The sequence below is a fragment of the Pteropus vampyrus genome, unplaced genomic scaffold, assembly GCF_000151845.1.
Source record: "Pteropus vampyrus isolate Shadow unplaced genomic scaffold, Pvam_2.0 Scaffold26, whole genome shotgun sequence".
Taxonomy (NCBI): domain Eukaryota; kingdom Metazoa; phylum Chordata; class Mammalia; order Chiroptera; family Pteropodidae; genus Pteropus; species Pteropus vampyrus.
In genome coordinates, this window is record NW_011888807.1 from 13,824,399 (window position 1) to 13,847,080 (window position 22,682).

Sequence of the window (22,682 nt, forward strand, 5' to 3'; positions counted from 1 at the left end):
CAAATCAAAAAAATAAAAACAAGATCATAGATACAGAGAATAGACTGATGGTTGCCAGCAGCAAGAGATAGGGGTATGGAAGAAATAGGTGAAGGGGGAGGGGAAATAAAAATTAAAGAAAATATCATTGCTGATGTTAACTTTGATCATTGGACTGAGGAGTGTTTGTTAGGTTTCCCCATTGTATATTTACCCCCCTTTTTCATATTTTCATATTTTACTCTTTTGGGAGGAATGATTGTGCAGTCTATACTTAAAAAGTGGGGATTTATGCCCCACTTCTTTGAGGACAGAGTAATTATTTAAAAAGTATTTGAAGTTCTTGTACACAGAAGATTGGTCTCTTCCCCATTTATTAACTTATTCAGTCATTTTTTCTCCTATCAAGATGGACTCATGGATATTCATTTTATAATTTAAGTTATGATCTAATATTACTTTATTTGTTCTCAAATTTCTACATTGGTCATTGAGTGTTCTTTTAGTTGGTCCCTGTGCTCCTTTGATATCCATTCCCCTACTCCCAATAATGTGTGGGTTTTTGTTTGTTTTGTTTTTGAATACTTTCTTACTTTCTCATACTACAATATGCTCTAGGCTTATCTTATACAACTCCTGCCCCAGCCATTAATCAGCCATTCTATCGAATCGAACCAAACCAAACCAAATCAAACCAAACCAAACCAAACCAAACAACACACACATGTGCACACACACACACACACCCCCCTCTATTTTTTGCTAAGCAATTATGAAGAGAAATAGTTTTTTCTCAAAAAAGGTCATTTTGTTTTACAATGTTAGTAATTTAAAAAGTCAGTTTTTTTTTTAGCAGTTCTAATCTCTTTTGTCTATCAGACTCTATTAATGCCAGTTTATATAATTATTTCTCAACCTATATGCACCTTCTTTATTACTAACATTCACAGGTTTGGAAACACACACACACACACAAACACACACACACACACACACACACACACACACACACACACAATTTAAGTCCTTTTAGAGTCTACCAAGAGAAAGTCAACCAATTTTAACTTAAATTGGAAATTATTTTATTGATCCTCTACCTGTCACAGTGAACTTCCAATCAACCTAAACCTACTGCATCAAAATATGTATTAAAATGCGTGTGTGCATGTGTACGTGCATGTATGTCTGGACAATGCAGAAAACCTTATCAAAACCTAAAAAAATCAATAATTTATTATTCATGTATTCTTTACAAACAAAAATTAGAACTACCATTTCACTGGTTTTCATTGATCAAATTCTTCATTTTAGAAGTAAATAAAATAATCTTCAGAGAATGTGAAAGTACAGTGTTATACCAATTGTGACACATCTGGCAATTATTGTGGAAACATATTCAAATCGAAAGTTTCATAAAATTTATTTCCTTAGCGGGTCAAAAAGAGAAGGTCAATTCACAAAACATTATAAATTTTAAATTTCGTGAAAAAAATGGATCTGCAGCACCAAAGTAAAAACTCTTTGTTAAATTTTATATAAATTTCTTTTAAATTAAAATATATATATATATATTTATTTATTTATTTAGATAACTTTTTATAACTGGCTTTTATTTTTATATTCCTGAATATTTCATATTCATTAGATATAGCCCCAAACACATCTAATTAGTTTTTTTTTCTTTCCTTTTTACTGCCTAAATGAATAGCTCATTGTATTTTAAACGAATTTGATCAACAGAGTAATTGAAAATCTCCTAGCCAGAAGGAATTTTCAGTTTCAAGAATGTTATGAATGGAAGATGACCACAGATGTCTATAACACTAAGGTCAATGGTTAAAAGGTTAGGGTTTGTGGTAATCTGTGAACAACTCCAAAATTTTCTCAAACTATGTATTATAAATCCTCAATAAACCATTCATATAAGATCATGATGTAACATTTATTATCATATAAGATACATCTTTCCGGCCCTTTTAGATTCTATTGGTTGTACTCATAAAATTCTCATTTTAATCTTCCAATTTTCTAATTTTTTTTAGGCAAAAAAGAGCAAAAGAAAAGAACAAATTAAGAACAGTACCGATGAATTAATGAGAAGGTCTTTTAAAGGGATATTTTGAAACTTAAGTGCACTGAAGCATCTTAGCTCAATGTATAATCAGTAAAATTATCACTAAACAGCACCTTTCATCACCATTAACAATCTATCTTATATGAACACTTGATTTAAAAGGATTTTTGAGAACGTAGTCTAAGTGCGAAAATGTAACAACAGAAACTGCTACAGCTGTTTTGCTTGTTTCTCAGAACATAGCATATGTTTTCATTCTGCCATTAGAATTTCAATTGGCTCTAAATTGCTCTGAGTCATACAAAAAAATGTTAAAATGAAAATAATGACTCCCATATTTTTAAATTGTTAACCAATCTGAAAAATTTAAAACATTGAATAGAAGCTGAAGTCATCAGTCAACATGGCAAGTTAATATTTGGAGACAGAGTTATTTATAATAATAATATGTACGTGTTTAGGTCTTGAAGTTGGATTTCATTATTGTCAAAATCAATAAATCTGTAACCTTCATTCAACATTTTTGCAAAAGGATCTTGATTTTGTGGTTGCTTATTTAAGTAAAAATCAGTGTAGTAATTCATGTTTAAGGCAATTGTAACAAAATGTTCAGAGCCATCTCAGTCATCAGATTTAAAATAGTTTAATTGTTCTTTTAATTTTGACCTCAGAAACACAGCTAGAATAGCTATTGTTTTGTGAGATTGTCATCAACTAACATAAATTCTCAAGACAAAATGTTCCTGTTTGTTGAACTAGACATAATTTTGAAATCCACTTGTTTCATAAACCACATCAGTCATATTATAAGTCAGCACTTCTAATTTATATATATACATTTTTTTTTTTACAAATATGGTTTGCCTTTTCTTTAAAAATTTCTTCATTTAAAAATATTTTAGAGTCTGTCTTTTGTAAAATATTATAACCAGCTAGATTGTAGCAGAGATCTTAAATGTTATGTTTAGAATGTTGCATAACAGTATAGAATAAAACTTAGGCTTTGGTCATAATATTTTATTTTCCAATTATAGGTACTTGGAGATTTTTGCTAATAGTAGAAAACATAAGAACTTTAAAAAATTAATAACGTTTTATTTCTTTTAAAGAAATATGGAGGTACAAAGTATCAAAGATCTTGTTCCTCTAAAGAAAGAACTTCTCAGCACTGTTACCCTTGAACCTGACTTCTTTCTGTTCCATAGCAGTAAATCTCCGCAGCATCAGAAGTGTGGCCATTAACGACTCAGTGTCTCACAGCCAGTATTTCTTTATTCTATCTATTCCCATTACTGGCATGGTGCTGAATCAGGCAATATCATGAACAGACATTTAAAAATATTACCTTTCTATTAATTTTAAATGACTTGTTAATCTACATGTAAATATGAACTCCATGAAAGTGAACCAAATTCTACAAGCAGAGAAAGAAGAGAATCAGAGAGATCATAGATCAGAGCTCTTGCATCTCAGAATCACAGTGTCAGGGAAAAAAAACAAACAAATGAATAAACAAACAAACAAACCAAAAACCCCATAAATCTCAAAAATATAGGAGAACAAGAGAAAATTTGTTAATTTAAGACATCAAACAATAGGGCTTAAATTCATGCTCAGAAGTTCACAAAAAATATGTAAAACTCCTTATCTGTTAATTGTGACAAACACTTGGGGGAAAAAAATCAGATTATGAAGAGCACTACATCTTTTTCTAACTTTCACCATGAATGTAGGTGCCTCGATTAAGATTCATAGTATATATGTGCAAATAAAAAACAATAATTTTACCTCCTTTAATAATTTGGAAGGTGTTTAATTAATTTAACTTAGTGAATGTATAATTAAAAAGCCATAGAATGTCATAATGTGATTAGCTAACTGAAAACTCATCTGTTTCCACTGATAACATGGAAGAGATGTTATCTCTCTGCTAGTAAAATAAAATTATTAATATCCATTAGAAGCAATCATGTCTTTATAAGACTAAACAAAATGTACAAAAAGCATGTCTATACACTGAGTGTAATGTCATTTCTTTTAAATAATGCATCGTTTTATTTTTAAGAATAAATAGATCACCTTGCACATTCTTTTTTGGAAAAAATAAATAGTATTAAATCAAAAAGAATTAGAAATTATTAAAATGTTATTTTACTTAGATTTAAACTAAGAAGCACTATTTAAGTAATTTAGAAATTACTTAATAATTCAGAAAATTTCACATGGTTAATGTAGAACTTGAAATAAAAATTATTACTTTCAAAATACGAATCTAATAATATCGCACCGTCAGTAACTTCCAGTTGAGCTTTTGCTAAAATGCTTCCTGCCACAGTTAGGGCCTGGCAAATATAGTAACCCGCGTCAGAACGCTGAATGTTGGTAATCGTGAGGTCTCCAGTTGGTGACACAGAACACCTACTGTTGGGCTGCTGGGGTTGGTTTGGGAAAAGCAGGTTCTGTGGAAGCAAACACAATCTCATCAATATTTTCCCGCTTGGAAGAAAAATCACATTAACAACAGTTATTGCAATTATTGGAATATGTTTAGAAGAAGAAAAACATAGATTTAAAAAAAATATGGAGTTGAAATAAGTAAATGCCACATGGTGAGATTCATTGGGAAACTTTTTCCAAATCGTGGGAAAATAATACTCTCTAAGAATTCAGTATGCTCTAGTTAAAGGAATGATCATCTAAAAAATAAGAATTTTAACCATTTACTCTTTCCCTGACTTTCTGCTAGTTACTTAATATCTATGAAACATGGTTTCTCCTCTGTAAAATGGGCATAATAATGTTTTTCTGACCCAATTCATAAGACATTGTGAGAATCTGAATGTAACATTAACTATGTATGTGTTTTATAAACTACCCATTACTAAAGAATGCACAATATATTTTCTGCTGATCGTTTTGAATAATTGATGTAATTAATTGAATTTCCCTAAGGGTGTTTGAAAGTATGTGATGAGACTGACACAGAGATAGCTGAATCGACTTCTACTATAAGGTTTCTGCAGGTTGTAACAGCTTGGAAAGGAACTATGAACAAATGCTGCAATCTAAACAAGATTAAGCAAAGCATTAAAAATGAAGAGGAGATGAAGAATGTTTCTAAAGTGTGTATGTAATCTTAAAAAATTTCATAATAATATTTTATTTTAAAAAGTTACCTCAGTTTACTATATACCTCATTTTAAATCCAAGCAACCTAATCACAATTTTTTTCAAGTTCTTATGTGAGAGGGATATTATTAACTTGGATGACCTATGTTGCTTTACTGTTGTTCAATTAAGAAAAACATTTGAGTATAATAAATCATATTGAGATATATTTCCAAGTTGGATTATAAATAAGGATGTATCAATTTTTATGTTGTATTTATTTACAAAAGGAACATTATAACCCTCTGGGATCTGTTTCTTGATATAGTAATTAATTTTCCAGGTTTATAATTAAACAGTTTCAATACGTTACAATCAGGAGGTAATAACATTCAATTAAAGGCATAAGACACATTTTCACCTTAAAATGTTTTTTACCCTTGAAGTAATACCAATGAAAGAGGATAAAATAGGGTATTAACACTTTTCAATTACACTAAATGACTTCAATCCTGCAAATGATGTCCTACTTTAATTAGAAACTCTTCTCTTTATTGCAACATGATGGATGTCCACTTTATTAGATTCGAGTGTGACACTATAAGCTCACTTTACATAAACATTACCATGTTGTTAAGCCCTTTTTATAAGAAGTGATGTTTGCTAGCATGTCAGGAATATAATTTCAAAATGCTATTGCTCATTTATAAAATCTGTATTACTATATAAGGCTAGACATTTTAAAACATATGAAACATAATTTGAAAATAAGCTAAGTCTCCTGTGAAATCCAAATATATCACTGAAATAAACCATCTGAAAGAGAGGGGTCTAATTTTTAAAGCCACTGATACAATAACTCACTGTGTGCACTTTCTACAATTAGCCATTAGAATACTAATTTAAATAGCCCTAATACATCAGATGGGCTTAATTCTCTCTGGGATCTCTTCCTCAACAATGTAATATCAGTCCACCTTCTAAATGATTCGTTGACATGGAAAATGGCATATGATTGAGGTTAACCCATCATCTTTATCCCCTGCTTGTATGACATAGGCAAAGAAAATGGATTACAAGCAAAACCCAGGAATTTGACAGAGCTCATCTTGTCTCCGAGTGCCTGAGTATCCTATTAGTACTAATTGGCATTATCAGCACATATTGAGGAATATGGACCATTAAATCTAGGCTCTTAACTCTCTCTACTGATGGGTAGTCATAGATCACTGTAAAAACTGGATACTGGAGACAGTGAGACCAATTTGTTTTTCCTAATATCCCAATTCATGACTTGAAAATTTATAATTTACTCAAGCACTTCTCTTTTGTTCTCATTCACAGTCTCCTTTCCCCACTTTTGATGTGAGGAAAATAGGTGAAGAAAAAAAAAAAAAAACAGACCTAAGATTATAATCAAATCAAATTACCTAACTGGAAAAAATCTTTCTAGAGATTAAGATCTCTGGAATTGTATTCCATTTTGTCAAATAACAGGAAAATAAATACTTTAAAGTTATTTGATCATTACTTCTTTAAAAACTATTGAAACACAATGTAACATATTTAAACATCATTTTTATTGGTCCATGAGACCAACACACATTTTATGCAGTATCTTATATCAACCTGGAGTTACTTTAGGGCATGTGATTCACACATGATATAGCTATATCTATATAAGAGGAAGACACGTTATAATGGAATTCGACTCAATACATGGTTTCAAATTGTAAATTTGCAACAATCAAATTGCTTACATTGTTTTATTTATATCATTTATAAATAAATATTTATTACATTACATTTACTATCTGTGGCTTGAGGAAGTAACTGTATAGATCTAGGTACAAAGGTGACCAGAGTGGTGCTGAGTCTCTCTTCAGTGCTGGAGAGCAGTGGGAAACCTCAGAACCTGGAAGCTTTAACCTGAACAGAAGCCACTTCAACCAAGACACAGGGGGAGGCAGATGCATTCTGCATTTTCCCCATTTCTTACTACATGTTAGAAATAACATCTTGTTGACCCTTATAATGTATAATGCACTATTATATATAAACTAACTTAATGAGGAAATCTTCATAACTTACGTGAAGTAAAATGTATTATCCTTATATTTTAGATTAAGAAAATGAACTTCAGTAAAGATAAATAGTGCTACAAAGATCATACAATTGTGAAATGGGGATGGCTTTAGAATTCCTTCCTTTTTCAGGGTGTGTGTGTATGTGTACATATGCACGTGCAAGTGTGTTATAACTTCGTCATGTTTGTGTTGTTTTTATTATTAAAAAAAAGCAATTTTTAAGTGAAGAATCAAGAAACTCTTTGAGTAAAAATCTGTTTTATAGTTACTAACTGATAAAAACAAAAAAACGAAACAACAACGAAAAAAACAAAGATAAGAATTAAGGCCTGGAACAATTCCGATGTGGGGTAAGGCAATGGCCAGCACTTCACCTTTTCTTCTCTTCACAATGATTATATCCTACAAATCACAGGGAAGTGACTCCAACAAGGAGCACTGAGGAAGGGCAATTTGCCCATTCACATTGCGTTGTTAAAACTGCTTGGGTGGTACAGAAACATGTAGGAACCCACAACAATTAAAGATAATGATGGCTGAGGGGAACTTCCTGATGCCTCTCTACCCAAATAATCATACAGGAGCTCTGATCGACAGGTTCTCTTGATAAAGTAAAATGTTCCTCAAATTTATGTTAATTTTTTTAGATTTTCTAAGACTTTTTATCATGGTTTCCATTATTCCCCAGAAATTATTTAAGAACTTGGACTGACAACAGAAGGTGCTGAGGAGAAGCACCAGTAGGTCTCTTCCTGAGAACTATATGCCACCTTGGGGATGGTTCTAGAACATCTAGAACAAAATATCTCCAGGTGTCTCAGAAATGCACAAACAAATTCTCAAAGAATACAATTTCTGATCTGGTTTAAGCTAGAAATTTCACTCATAGCCTCAGAATCCAAAGGCTAAGTGTTTGTCCAAGTTTGGACCAAATCCTAAATGAGAAAAGTGGTCTCTCCAATTGACTTGTAGCAGAGAGTCTGAGAGGCTATGCTGCCAAGAGAGGACAAATCAAGGCACATGAAAGACCTAGCAAGTGTCGTTTCCTTCTGGTATAAAATGTGTTATTTTCTGTCCAATCCCACTATGAAGAAATTCAGAAGAGATGCTGAAAGAAAATATTTTTCCTATTCTTAAATGGAAGCATGCTTAATATAATGATAAAGGATATATATATATATATATATATATATATATATATATATATATATATACTCTCTGTCTATGAAAGGGAATTGAAACTGGTTTCTAGGCCATTTAATAATGGAAATACGTTTTGACTGCTTTACATACACCCAGTATGTTCTAAGTGCTTTCTGTGTCTAACTCATTTAATCTTTCCAATGTAACTCAGTACAAGAAAGCAAAATTACCTTTCTGTTAAGGGATTTTAAATAGCTACAAAGGTTTGGATTAGACCTTTAAAGATATTTTAGATACACTGAATTGTTTCTATTCTGTATCAGACATAATTTTAGAAAATTAGCACTAGAAAATAAAGAACGTTATATTAGAAATAAAATGAATTTAACATTGATAACAAGAAAGGTAAAGCAAACTTTGAGGAGCACCAGAGACAGGAAGTTCAAGGATTTCAGAAAAGCAGTAAAGGTTAACACTCACCTGGCTTCCTTCTTTTTGCCAAAAAACAGCTGGTTGTGGATTTCCTTTAGTTTCACAGGGAAATGTTACAGTTCGACCTTGAGCAACAATCTGATCTCTTGGCCTAACCACAAACTGTGGAGGAGCTATAATTTAAAAGGAAAGAAAGTGTGTAAATATAAACCATTGACAAAGAACAAATATTCAAAGGGAAAATCTGGTGCTAGTTGGATTGCTCAGTACCAGACAGAAGCTACAGTTTTTAATTTATTTTTAAGCATTTCACAAAACACAACAGAAAAGAAAAAGAGCCTACATTACATGTGAGGCAAGAAGAATACTTAGCAGAAATATTTTCAATGCTGTACATTATAATCTTGCAGCCCATACAGTTGCATAGAAAAAAATAATTTTTTTAATGCTATTCTAACATTTTTAAGGAAAAACATGGTTTCCCAATTGAGTTTTATGTTTTGAATAAATAAATATAGAAAAGAAGCACTCCATTACTCAAATATCTTCTTTCTGTGAAATCAACCTATTGACAAACATTGATTGCTTTTGTAATATTTGCAAGACATTGTACTAGGCACATGGATACCAGAAGGCATAAAATAAGATCTCTATTTTCAAACTGTTTATATTCCAGAAATGAAGAGCTGAAATGTTGAAGACATTGAAGAGTTGAAGAAATGTGAATTATATACATAGGAAAAATGTATGAAAGTGTTTTTTTCTATTTATTTCATTCAGATAAACATTAGTCAGAAAATTACTGTTTCTTTACAAGACACTAAATATAAGCAGATAAAAAACATCGATCCTGCAGCCATCAAAGAACTCATAGTGTAATGGAAAATACAAAGCATAGTGATGATGTCAACAGCAACAGCAAAACTGAAACAACAGTTATCTAAGACTATGGTAAATTCTTCGATAGAGGTGCTCTCAGAGCATAGCAGAGGAGTATTTAATTATAGTACATGTAATAAATGTGATAGGATCACAGCAGACAGGAATCCCTCTTGTTCTGCTTGCTGTGAAAGGCCTTCATACAGGAAATGAACATTATGGGAACTTTGAGGGATGGGTGGCATTTAGATAAGCGGAGAAATAAATATATTCCAAGCAAAGAGCTTACTGAGCAAAGTACAGAAAGCAAAAACACATCTGGTAGAATAGGTAATCTGGCAGGAATAGAGGGTTCTAGTTGTATAAACATCACTGGCTATAAAAGGTAGATTTGGACACTGTCTAATTATGTCCTGAGAAGCCAAACTTGGGATTTTATTCTGCCTCTTTCTAAACTGAGGAGAAATAGATGCAAAGCAAAAATTTTGGAAGCTTTAACCCTCTAATGAATGTAGTATAGCTCGGGAGGGAGGTGGATTTGTCAATAAAGTAGGGAATCTGTAAGACTAGTAAAACGAGTAGATGAAGATAAGTCCTAGACACAAGTTAACTCCAATAAAAAAGAAAATAATGAAGTGGGGGTAAAAATCCAAAGAAAGTTCAGATTGAGACTGAAGTTTAAGTGTAAAGAGAAAGAAGAAAGTGAAAGGCAGGAGACAACAAAGCTGGAGGTTTTCAGAAGGACATCTTCTTCATATTAAAACCACTCCTGTTGAAGAAAAAACAACATGTTTATTCCATGGCTTTTTCTAATCATCTTTTTTCCACTTTAACTTGTTGCTCATGCTAGCAAATGTAAGACCAAGAAAAACTTTAAAATCAACTTTTACTTTTATAACTTGGTATACATGGCAACAATCCTAAAAGAAGTTTAACAACAAGCAACATTCAGTAAAGGCCTTTACGCAGAATTCTTTCAGTCCTTCAGGAGCACATGAGTGCAGGTCCAAGAATAAAATAAATGTAGGGAAGCCTCAAACATACAGCCAATTACTCAATCTTACAAGAAACAGCAGCAGCATTTAAAAAAAACTTCACTGAGATTTGTAGTGACTTATTTCTTGGTGTTTCATTATACTGCTTCCTAATTCAACACATTCAACACATACCCCAGGGACAGAAGGAATAAATCTACTAAGTAAAATTGTCTTCTGTAACTATAGATAACAGAAGACTCAGTTTAACAAGATGGAAAACTGAGATTTACGGATCTTTTTGAACAGAATGTGGTTTACGTTGCCTTGCATTTTCAGGAGATTACTTGCTTTTTACAATCTTGTTATTTTTACACAATTCCACTGAATCAGCAGATACATTGATTTTTTTCTTTTTTTGGTTCCATGTTTTTAATAAAAATGATAGTTTAAATCAATGTTACGAAATTACTTTTGGAACAAATCTGAAAGCACAGTAGTGCCCATTTTTCAATACAGATGTGAAACCAAATGTGAGAAAAATTATATTTATTAAGAAGTTAAAATTCAATATATAGTACTTTACTTCTTAGTAACCCTATGAAAGAGAAATTTAGTGCCAATATGGACACTAATTAAGCAAGAATTATGGAATAATAAAGTTTTCATCTCATTATCGAAAAAAAAAAAAGTCAATTCAGTCAAACTTAGTTAACAGTCTTTGATAAAAGTCACATAGTCAACTTATTTGAACTACTTCGGACCAGAAACAATTCAAATTTTCTCACATAACTTCCTTGAATTTGATTCTTCAAGTTTTCAAAAACTTCATGGTAGATGAGTGATTTTGCAAAGCGCTTTTGGAACCCAGATCCCACAATTTTAACACAGCTGCTAAAATATGCCCCCAAAATAATTACTGACAAATACCACATCATTTCATCCACTTTTGTAAAAAAAAAAAAAAATGTTTCATCTGTTTATTCATTCAAAATGTATTGATTGACATTCTGTTTGATATAGGGGATAGAAAGCCAAATAAAAAATTGCTCTGCCCTATGAGACTTTGGAGTAAATAAACAAATATAAATAAATACAGTAGAGTATGATTTCTATTATAAAAAAGAATGCAGAGAGCATTGAGGAAGAAAGCGTTGAAGAGCAGTAAACTAAATTAGGGATGAAGAAAGAAGAGGACAGATGGCAGGAGATGGCCATACTTGAGTTGCATTTTGATGCACAAGTAGGAATTGAGTAGATGAAGAGGAGTAAGATCACATGAGACAGAGAGAAACAGACATAAGGCCTTTGGAACTGGATATGTTAGGGGAGTATAATAATTTTAAGAATAAAACAAGAGATGAAGAAGCGACAGGAGTAAAACCAAATAATTTATGTAAAAGTAGCTTAAATTTTGCCTGAAAAGTGTATGGATCTGTTCAAAAATATTTATGCAAGAAAGATATAATGAGATTTGTTCTTTCTAAAGGAGAAATGGCTGAAAAACTTTAGCAGAGTGGGGAGAAAAATTCAGTTGAGAATTGCTATTCATAGTAGCATCTAAAGAGAACATTTCTTCAGAACTCTTAAAGGACAAAGGAATTTTGCAATATTATAATGTAATGATTACCATTAATGATATAATCTAAAAAGAGCAGTAAATCATAATTTTTTAAGTTTTTACCTGATACCAAAATTTTAAAGTCCTCTGACAAAATGCTATCACTATTTGCTTTAGTCATGCTACAAAATACCTTTTCATATGATGTTTTATTTATATTGTATTGTTATTACAAATTATAAATACACTGTATTTCTAATGTACCAAATAGTTTCTTGTTACCTGAACTGAAGGCACACTAATCTCCCTGGAACTGGAGTTACCATATCACTTTTAAAATTAATAAGAGATATTAAAATATGTAACAACACAGATTTCAAAAATATTCAAATCTCTGAAAATGCCCATCCTTTCTTATTGTCGCCTGAAGTTGAACCACAAACTGCATCCATCACCTTTACTTCTGGAGATTCTTTCTACCCAAGATCTATATTGCAATCTGTCATGAAGGGATATCAGCTGAAAGAATTTATTTTTGAGGTTTTAAAATGAAAAATCGCATCAATAATTCTGAGAACACTTCACAATTCCTGTATTTCTTCCATGTGGCAGTGAAAATGGTTTGAAAAGACTATACTTAGCTGATGTCACCAATGGGAGAGAGTAGGCAGAGAAGTGGCGTTTTATCAACACAGCACAACAGCAAAAAGGGTGTTACACATAAAATGAATTTTTCTATGATAGATTTCATTAAATTTAAAAAAAACATAATTAGGTCCTAAGATGACAATTTAAAACACACATTTAAACCCAATGTAAATTAAAGATGTTGAGTTATAAACTCCAGAAGAACATGCTAGTTATAGAAATGGCAATTCTCATACATTTCTAAGACAAAAGCCTATAAAATACATATTCCTATCCTCTATAAACCCAAAAACTTTAGACAAATCTTTTGTAACTATGATGTAATAACCTACTTGCTTAATCTGTTAAGTGATTATGTCTTATTGCTGCAGCTATAATAAGAAATGAGATGAAGAAGACAGAGTGGCACAATTCAGTGTTCAATCAACACTTACACATTAAAAACAATAGCTCTATAAGAAAAGTATGTTGTAAAATTTACAGAGAAGTAAACTCAAATATAAAAGGTCAATTAAAATTAGAAGTCTGCTACTGTTCTCTTGAAACTGTTTTTGAGAATTTAAATACAATGCACATTAAATTAGATTTGATTTCTGCTAAATTATGCTTTGATACTGCATTCAGCCTAAGCTGGCTTCAATCAAAGTCATGCTATAGCTCTGTTATGCTAATGCCTGCTGGTGAAAGTGAGTGGGGGATATGGAAATTGGATGGCTGAACATGAGTAGAAAGCATAGGCCATGCATGAGGTGGGCTTGGAGATGAGGAAATGGGGGACCTTAAAGGTTAATCACATCATGTTCAGAATTGTTCTTTACAGGAGAATATGACTTTCCATGGCAGGCAGGAACATGGAGATAGTCACGCAGCAGCTGCATACATTAATGTATGACAGTGGTTATAGGCACACTCAGAAGCTCTCTTTCTTTGGGTAAAATTGTGTGCTTTAGTGAATAAGCTTATTTTTCTGTAATAATACACATTTTGAACTTTGTATCTTAAAACTCAAGTAGAAAATAACTTCTTTTTCTATTTAATATTTTCAATTTTAATATATTCTATAAGCAGATTTATAAAATACACTCTTGCATCATTTGCTGTGTGAAAGATTTGCTGAGCCACAAACTGCTTAAGACAACAGTAATGAACATTAATTGAGTGCTTATTAAGTATCCAGAAGTGTGTCAAATCATCCACAGGAATTATCTTATTTAATATTTAAATAGCTCTATGTCTTAACTACTACCATTCTGATGTGAAGACCAGTAAACTAAGTATTTTTATAAAGGGTACACAGGGTTTTTAAAGATTAAAGCAATAGATTGGAAAACAGGTTTGACTCCAGTTTCATCTGATGCCATAATTGGACTTCTTAGCACTGAGCTATATTAATTTGGTTCACTTCAAACAATGCTCTTACTGAGAATTTGTTGTGTCTAGTTTCAAAAAGAATGGTAAAAAAATTATATGGTATGATATTTAATATGATATAATATTATTAAAATCATACCTTTATATTTTTCCTGAATAGTTGCTTTTATTATTAAAGTATAGCATAAACCTATGATTTTGCTCTTTCTATACTACCTACAATATAAGTACAAACTTTCTTAAGTATACTTCATTCAAGCAATTTTTCATTCAAAGCCTGCAATCCCTTTTCTATTGTTTATTGTTGCAGTGCTTGCAAATTATTCTCTTCAGTGCAGCATTTTGGCTTCTATCAACTGACTCAAGATTTTATTACCCTGGCAGTCACTAGTTCCCCTAATTAGCTCTAGTCTACTGGCCAGTATACTTTCAAATGCTCAGCTATATATTTTCTTGTAAGCCTTGCTGTTAACCCGTTTTGATATTATCCTTCTACAACAATTAACCTGAGCACACTCAAAATCTCATACTTTTCTTGTGTTCTTTTTGTTGAAAGGTACTTGCCTATTTCTCTATTTTTCCCCCTGTCTATGGATCTTATTTCCTCAATTCAAGCAACGAGCTCTTACTGGTATGGGATGTTGAAATGGTATCTTCTTTTGGCCTGGAAAAGCTCTAAGTAGTGAACACTAAATGAATGGCTTGGACTAGGAAGTTAAAACAAAACAAAACAAAACAAAACAAAACAAAACAAAAACCTCTTGATCTAAAGCAAATACTCAAGTTATTTCATCTCATTACACTGGAAGGATATGACACAGTCATACCAGTGACAGTGACTCACTATTGTAGAAATTCGGGTGGAGGGATGTCAAAGAAAACATGTTGTTTAAAAAAATCTTCTAACTGATTCTGATATAGCCCTCTGTAGAGGATTTCCTCTAATCCAAATTGAAAATTAATGACCCAGAGACTATAAATGTGTAGTCACCAACCAAGGGTGACAAAAACAGTATATAAAAATAAAGTCATTGTGTAACAACCAATTCCAGAAAGTCCTACAAAAAATTGGTTAATAGGCTTATTCCACCAAAAAGAAACAGATCACAGGAAGTCACTTCATTAAAATGCAATAAAGAGCCAGAGTAAGAGATGTTTACTAAGAATATAATCCCAATAGGTTGGCTTCTAATTGATAAATAATTGTTTCTTCAACTTATTTAATTCTATTTAATTTTTACTATTTAACACTTCACTTGATTTCAAAAGAATTCCTATTAATAATATTGGAAATGCATAATGTCATAAAATATTTGATTTGAAGATTATTAACACATAATTCATCTCAGAAGAAGCAATGCATTTACATTGGAAAATTTAATTTAGGAATATAGAATTTAAAATGATCATTTTTAAAATGCCAATTTAATCACGCTTTATTCATTTGTCACTGTTTTCAAGGAACATAAATGATGGAATTGCTAAATTAGCTACCTTTTCAATTAATCATTTTCTTACTGAGTCTATAGCAATACTCCTCTAGATGAGTGATATGTTTTCTTTATCAGCCAGAACCTTACTTTCAGCTATTATTTAAAATTCTTATTCCATGATAAAAATCTATATTGATGCATTTTCTCTCAACAATAATTGCTTTTTCAATGTCTAAATGAAAAAATAAAAGTACCTAATGGTTAACAGCTTTCATAAATAGGGAAAGGAAAGTAAGTGGTCTAAGAAAAAAGAATGAGTACAATGAATCACAATCCTTAGATTCTTCATCTATTTAGACTTTTCATTCTACCCTCTACCAATGAGAGGCTTCGCATATACAAATTGCACTCAATTCTTATAAGAGTAGAGATGCATTGCAACAATGCAGCTAGCATTCTACATTTTTGAACCATTCTTATGAAATTTATTAATCATAGAGAGACTAATTTTGAGGGTTTATATAATATCTACACTAAAAGTAACTCATGGTTATTCAAAATCTGATGACCAAAGTAAGCCATGAAGTTAGTCAACTGTGTTACACAGTGTGGCTATAAAGCATGTGACCTTCTAAATTGGCATGTACAGTAACTGTGAAAGCAATTCCAAGGAGGAGGTCAAAAGTGCAGAGTTTTGATGGTAAGTGTGACACACACACACACAAAAGTGTGCATGTATTTTGTGATAGTGGTTAAAACCACTTTTTAAAATTTATAGTCAAATATAATATGTTCCTCTTTATAAAGGAACATTCTAAATGTCAAAACGAAATGATTCTGCTATTATCTAGAGTGTACAGAATGCCTTTGAAAAGAATAAACTCATTTGGTTCAAAATATCTTGAATTTTTGGATCTCATAGGAAGCATATAAAAACACTGTTACAGTAAACACCTATACACACATAACCCTTTTGTACTTGGCTTTAACTTTTTTTCGATTGATACATTCCTGGAAAACATCATGGTGATAAATTTGTGCTAGATATGAATTCAGACATTGGTTGGCACTTTAACTCATAATACTATTCAACTATTTTAAGCAAAAATATACTGGTTTTATTTTGTGTCTAGTTTCTACGGTACCAATATCTCTGTCTCCTGGAACTCATTGCCAGAGGAAACTCACAAGAAAACAATAAAGCATGATACAACAGGATGAACATGATAAGTGTTGTAATACAGGGTGTCCCACCATTATGAGAGTAACTTGACTCAATTTGTCTCCAACAATTGGGGAAAAGATTGAGAGAAAAAGAGAAGGCGAGAGATTGATTTGACGTAAGAAAGGAGACACGGGAGGTTGTTACTCACAGAAGGAAAAATATATGAATTATGTTAGAGATATGAGTTTTCCAGACTGCACAGATGCACCATTACCCTCCCCTGGCTTTACTGACACTTTGGCAGTCCAAGTCAGTGTGGTTCTTAATGGAAGGATTATGTTAGTGAAACCATTTATTTCCATGTAAATGGTCTTTACTCACTGTAGAAATTCCAATTAAATCTTCTAATGGTATTAAATATTTCTACATTGCAATAAATGTAATAGTTAACATATAAAGTAATTAAGTTGGATATGTATACAGATAATTTTAAATTTTATTATATTCAGATTACCAAAATAGATTTCAGTTAAATTACAGGTAAATATAGGAAATCATGTAACTATAGGAAACCTGTTTGTCAATATGCAAATTTTACAGAACTTTTGAATTCTACAGAAGGCATAAGTTGAGAAAGCCTTAGAAAATCTGTCAAAATTTAAACAAATTCTAAATTACAAATCATATTTTTTCCATACTACTCTGTCCTTTATTAATAGTAGCTTTGCTATTCTACTTGCTTTCCGGACTAAAATACTATAATAATAATACAAAAAATGTAATTTACAATTATATTTAATACAAAATATACATATAATTTATTAAAATAATGAAATTGTAAAATTGTGTTTTCTTTAAGGAACTGTTCTCAAGAAAAATACTAACTTAAAATCTAATAAATTATTAAATAAAACAGTATTTATATTATTCTTTTTTAAAATCTCATTTTTCACCAGCAGAAGGAGAATAGTTCAATGAGTGGTAAAAAGAAAAACTTCTCTCCCAATCCTAAATTGAGAAAACTAGAATCCTGATATCGCGGTAGAAGGAGATGTAAGTGTGAGGGTGAGAATGGAAAAACTATAGCTTAAAAATGGCTCTTCAAGTAAACGGTGAGACAAGACATCCATTTCCACTCACTTACCCTGTCAACTTGCCAGAACTGTCATGTCAGCACTCCAGCGAAACCACGAAGGCTGATCACATCCCATTATTTCATTTTTAAGAGAAAAATTGCATGAGGATGCCAATCAGAAAAAAAAGAAAAAGAAAAAAAAAACTTGCAACTAAGGGACAAATATACTGATACTGAAGGGCTGCTTAGTTAACGGAATTTTAATATGCAACTGCAATGTTTCTTAATAACATTAATTACACGCTTAGTAAGGCACCATCCTAACTCATTAGTGCCTTCTTTTTGTTGTATTTTATCTCTTACTAGCAGAATGGGGACTATGTGATTGGCCTGTTACCATTAATGTTGCTTAATCTTTTTATAGCACTATTTAAAGCTGCTTGCATAAACATTTTTCAGGCAAGTATTACCTATGTATGCATATTTGTGTATCAATTAACTTCACTAACATTTGATGTGCTCCTACCACATGTAAGTGTTATGCTAGACCTAGAGGCAGCAGAAAGATAACTACAACAATGAATTTACTGACAAAGAGCTAATAGTTTTGTAGGGAAGATGAAAATAATATACCCAATAAATCTGGGAAACAATGTTTGCCGTGAGAGAGATTTAAAAAGGCATTCAGAGGTATTTTAAGTCAAAAATTAATTTAGTTTGGTAGTTGCCTTTTTTAATGAATCTAATTATCTACTATTATCTTGAATGATAATATATTTAAATAAGCAGTACAGTGATTCAAATATGCATATATGTATAATATATATCATAATATATATTTTATAGCATATAACTGTATATATATACATTATATACAGAATATATACAGATTACATATACATAATATATATTCAGATCATGTGTACATAATATGTATGTGTAATATATAAATATATACATTACTATGTGTTTGTATACATTATACTGATATACATACTATAAAATACATATTATAATGCACATATCAAATATCTGATATATACAAATATCGTGATATCTCTTTCTGTCTACAAATTACTATAACTCCAAAAATAAAAATTTTGACTTTCTTAGAAGGTATGACTAAAATTTTAATGCTATTTCTTTTTAGAAATAGGGAAATCTCTTAATACTAATCGCATAATACTGTTTGGGCCAGAGAATTTACATTATTCTGATATTAATATTTATAGTACTTTAATTTTAAATACTAAGTTGATATGATTAATATTTATTCTTATTTGAATAGACTCTAAAACTAGTGAGTAAGGTTTATGATATTTAGGTTAAGATAATGGAGTAAAGGCTTACTGCTCTACTTTTTTCTGTAAAATACAACAAAAGAAATGAATAAATAATATGGGAAACTACTATAGCACCAATCCTCTAAATTGTGAAGTAGCTTTCCAAATATAGTGAAGGCTGGAAGAAAACAAGAAAGCATTGTGAACACCCACTAATCACAATACATGATCCTCTATCGATACCAATGTCACAGACATTATCTGTCAACATTGTGAGAGCCCATTCCATGATCCTTTGAGGGGAAAAAGGAGATCTACAGCCTAGAGAGACTTGGGGAATATAAGACATGACTTTGTAGATAATCAGCTAAAATTCAGAAGTCAGGGGAGAAGGTATTTAAGGAAAGAAAAAGCCAAGTTACCATAAGCTTTTTAAGGTGGCCTCCAGGAAAATATTCCATATCTTCTAAGAATTACCAAAGGAAACACAGAAATACTTTAGAATAAATAGTTGTCCCTAATCTAAATGAAATTATATACAACATGGCCGCTCTAAAAAAAAAAAAAAAAAATTAATTTTAAAAAAAAAAGGATAATGGGGCTGAAGACAAGTGGAGAGGAAAAATGTAGTCAAGCCTAGTAAGGAAATGAACAAAGGATAAAATGAAATTAAAGAAACAAAATCTTATTTAGAAACAAGAAAATAATAGTTGCCATTGAAAAAGTTAGGAAGGTGATACATCAGCATGGGGAAATCATACATTATAAAATAAAATTATGATTTCAAAATTATTATAGAGAAGTTAACAAATATAAAATTGAGGCAAAGGAAAGCCAACGTAAGTCATGTTTTCGAAGAAAAGAAGTGAGATAGAAAAGACTATTCAGAGATAAAATAGAAGAAAATCTTCTTAAAATAGTGTAAATTTAACCAAAATATAAAAGTTTAAGAGGTTTAATGTATCCTAGGAATATTAGATGGAGGGTGATCAAGACCAAGCTATAACTCAGCAAAGTTATGGAAGAAGGGAATACACTGGTATTCCTATAGTAAAAGGGCAACCCAGCCAAGGATAACATTATTTAGAAGGCTCAGACTTCACTACTCCACCACTCAATACCAAGCCAATAGCACCTTTTCTCCAATGTGTTGAGAAATAGAAAGTATGACTTAGTAATTTTATACCTTATTCTCCAATTTAGAGTCAATGAATGGACACTGTCAAACACATAAGCCACTTTCAAGAGAATCTAGTAAGTAACTAAAATCATCCAATCATGAAAAATAACTAGTACATGTTTCTCAATTACAAAATTAGCATTCAGATATTTTAAGAGTTTCACAGTATGGAAACTTGAAATATACAAGACAAAGCAGAATGCATTTTTTACCTTCTACTTAATCAAAACATATGGAGCAATGAAAAACGTGATGTGTAATAATAATTACATGAGACTCTACATAAAGTAGCTAATTAGTGCCAGGTGCAGGAAACATTAAGCACTCATAGGAGGGAGATGATCACCTCAGGTCATAGGATAACAGCTTGTCCAAAGAAGAAATGCTGCAGGGAGTAAAAGTATGGGTTTCCTTCTAAGACATGTTCAGGATGCCTTTTTCAGAAAAGTGGATCTTGACGTGAAAGAGTTCATACATAATACCCACATATTTTCTGATTAAAAAATGAAAACAAAAAACTGGAAAATACACAGGTTTTTCATATTTCAAGATGGGATGAAGAGTGGTGGTGTTGAAAATATCAGTTGCATTGCTCTAAGTAATGTTTGCTTTATAATTTGCCCTTAATTAATTTTTAATCACTTTTTTATTGAACTTCTTAGTGGCCTCAATAAAATGCTTTAGAGAATGTTGTAACAAAACTCTAGTTCATTTCAAAACAGAATTTTATAAAATGAGAATATATTTAATTTTTATGTTTAAGCTGTTAAAAGATTGAAAAAAAATATGTTCCTACAGATTTCTATTTAGAAGAGTGCCTGCTTCTTTAAATAATAGTCATAAAAGATGGAAATTTTGCCAAAAACATATATATTTCTCAATACTAATAAACTTTGTGTGGTCAATTACATTCTTCTATCAAAAGAAAATATACTTTTGAGTCACTAAATTAAGAAATACAAGTTTCCATAAAGTTGTATATTTTCAGTTTGTTTTTGATATTTTAAACAAGTATCACCTGATATACTCAGCTTTTGGTTTCCATACTGGAGGCAATCAGCATCTAGCATACAGTATACAAGATATAAAACTGAGCAGGGCTCAGCTCCACAAGCAAGGCAGCTGGTAGACTTGATAGTTCTTTCCAAATTACTCATCATGTTTTGAGTTGCTGCTAGGAAAAAATGTGTTGTCCGTGTCCAAAATAGATGTTCTTTTTTATTTTTAAGCTTGGGAAAGACTTCCAATTGAAAATAAGACAGATGGGTATAGGAAGCAAGATATTTGTCCCTATTTAGATCCTTTTCTTCTGTCAGTTCCCTCATCAGAAGAGTTTTCCAAATAAACAAATGAATATTTTAGCATTCATAGTTAACTATGTCCTGGGATGTACTTTTGCTTTTCATATAAAAACTGACTTTGGAACAGTAAAAAAGGCAAAACCACAGGAAAGGCTGGCAGATTTCTAATTATCAAAATAGCATTTGTCTAGATTTTGTGGTAACCAGCAAATAAGGAATTTGGCTTAAGGGGCTCTTTTTGAAATGACGATGACATTGAAGATGAGTAAGTGATATCTGGATACTTTCCTTCATTGACAAGTCTGCGATTGTCTGCTTTCAGTAAAATTTTCCACACAGAGTGTTTTCCGAATCAAAAGTTATTCTTATACTTTAAAAAGTACAGACCAGAAGGTGTTTATTTCAGCTGTAAATTGCATAGAATTGGCAATTTCTTAACTCAAATGCAGCTCATAGGAGTTATCCATTTGGACAAAAACTCCCAATTTGGGAGTTTATAATGATGTCTAAATGGACTTTCCATACAGACTATCAAATTTTATCTGGTATGTAATGTAGTGATTGGTTTCTGAATCTACAAACATTCCAGAATCTGCATATATTTCTATTTTCATTTGAAAGCATTACACAGGAATTACAGCCTGAATTTTCTCTAAATTTTATATACTTGGTACATATATCTTCAGCTAATTTATTCTGAAATTAAAACCTGAATATTCTCACCTCTCTGTGGCTTTTAATTTGTAGAAGAATCTTAAGGCTATTGGTAAGAGTTGCAAAGTTGAAAAACTAATATTTTAGTCCACTAACAAATATTAATATTAACATAGTTTTCTATTATTTCAACATTTAATTTATGGCTTTACTTTTATTATTTCAACATTTAATTTATGATTTGGACCTTCTGACCTTACAATAAAAGTTGACATATATAATTAAAAGAAAACATTTTTATTTAGTTCCTGAATTAAAATTAATGTAAAAAGTTG

General features: G+C 31.2%; 1 protein-coding gene across 5 annotated transcripts in view; it reads right to left on the bottom strand.

Annotated features, from left to right (window-relative positions):
- The window catches only part of ROBO2 (roundabout guidance receptor 2), a 562,940-nt gene that overhangs the window by 96,550 nt on the left and 443,708 nt on the right, over window positions 1-22,682 (bottom strand). For all 5 annotated transcript variants that reach the window (XM_023528483.1, XM_023528481.1, XM_023528482.1 and 2 more), the window contains exons 8-9: window positions 8,872-8,996; window positions 4,341-4,512 (exon numbers count right to left, since the gene is read on the bottom strand). In XM_023528483.1, the coding sequence (XP_023384251.1) occupies window positions 4,341-4,512; window positions 8,872-8,996 (297 nt within the window). The remainder of the gene's footprint in view (window positions 1-4,340; window positions 4,513-8,871; window positions 8,997-22,682) is intronic.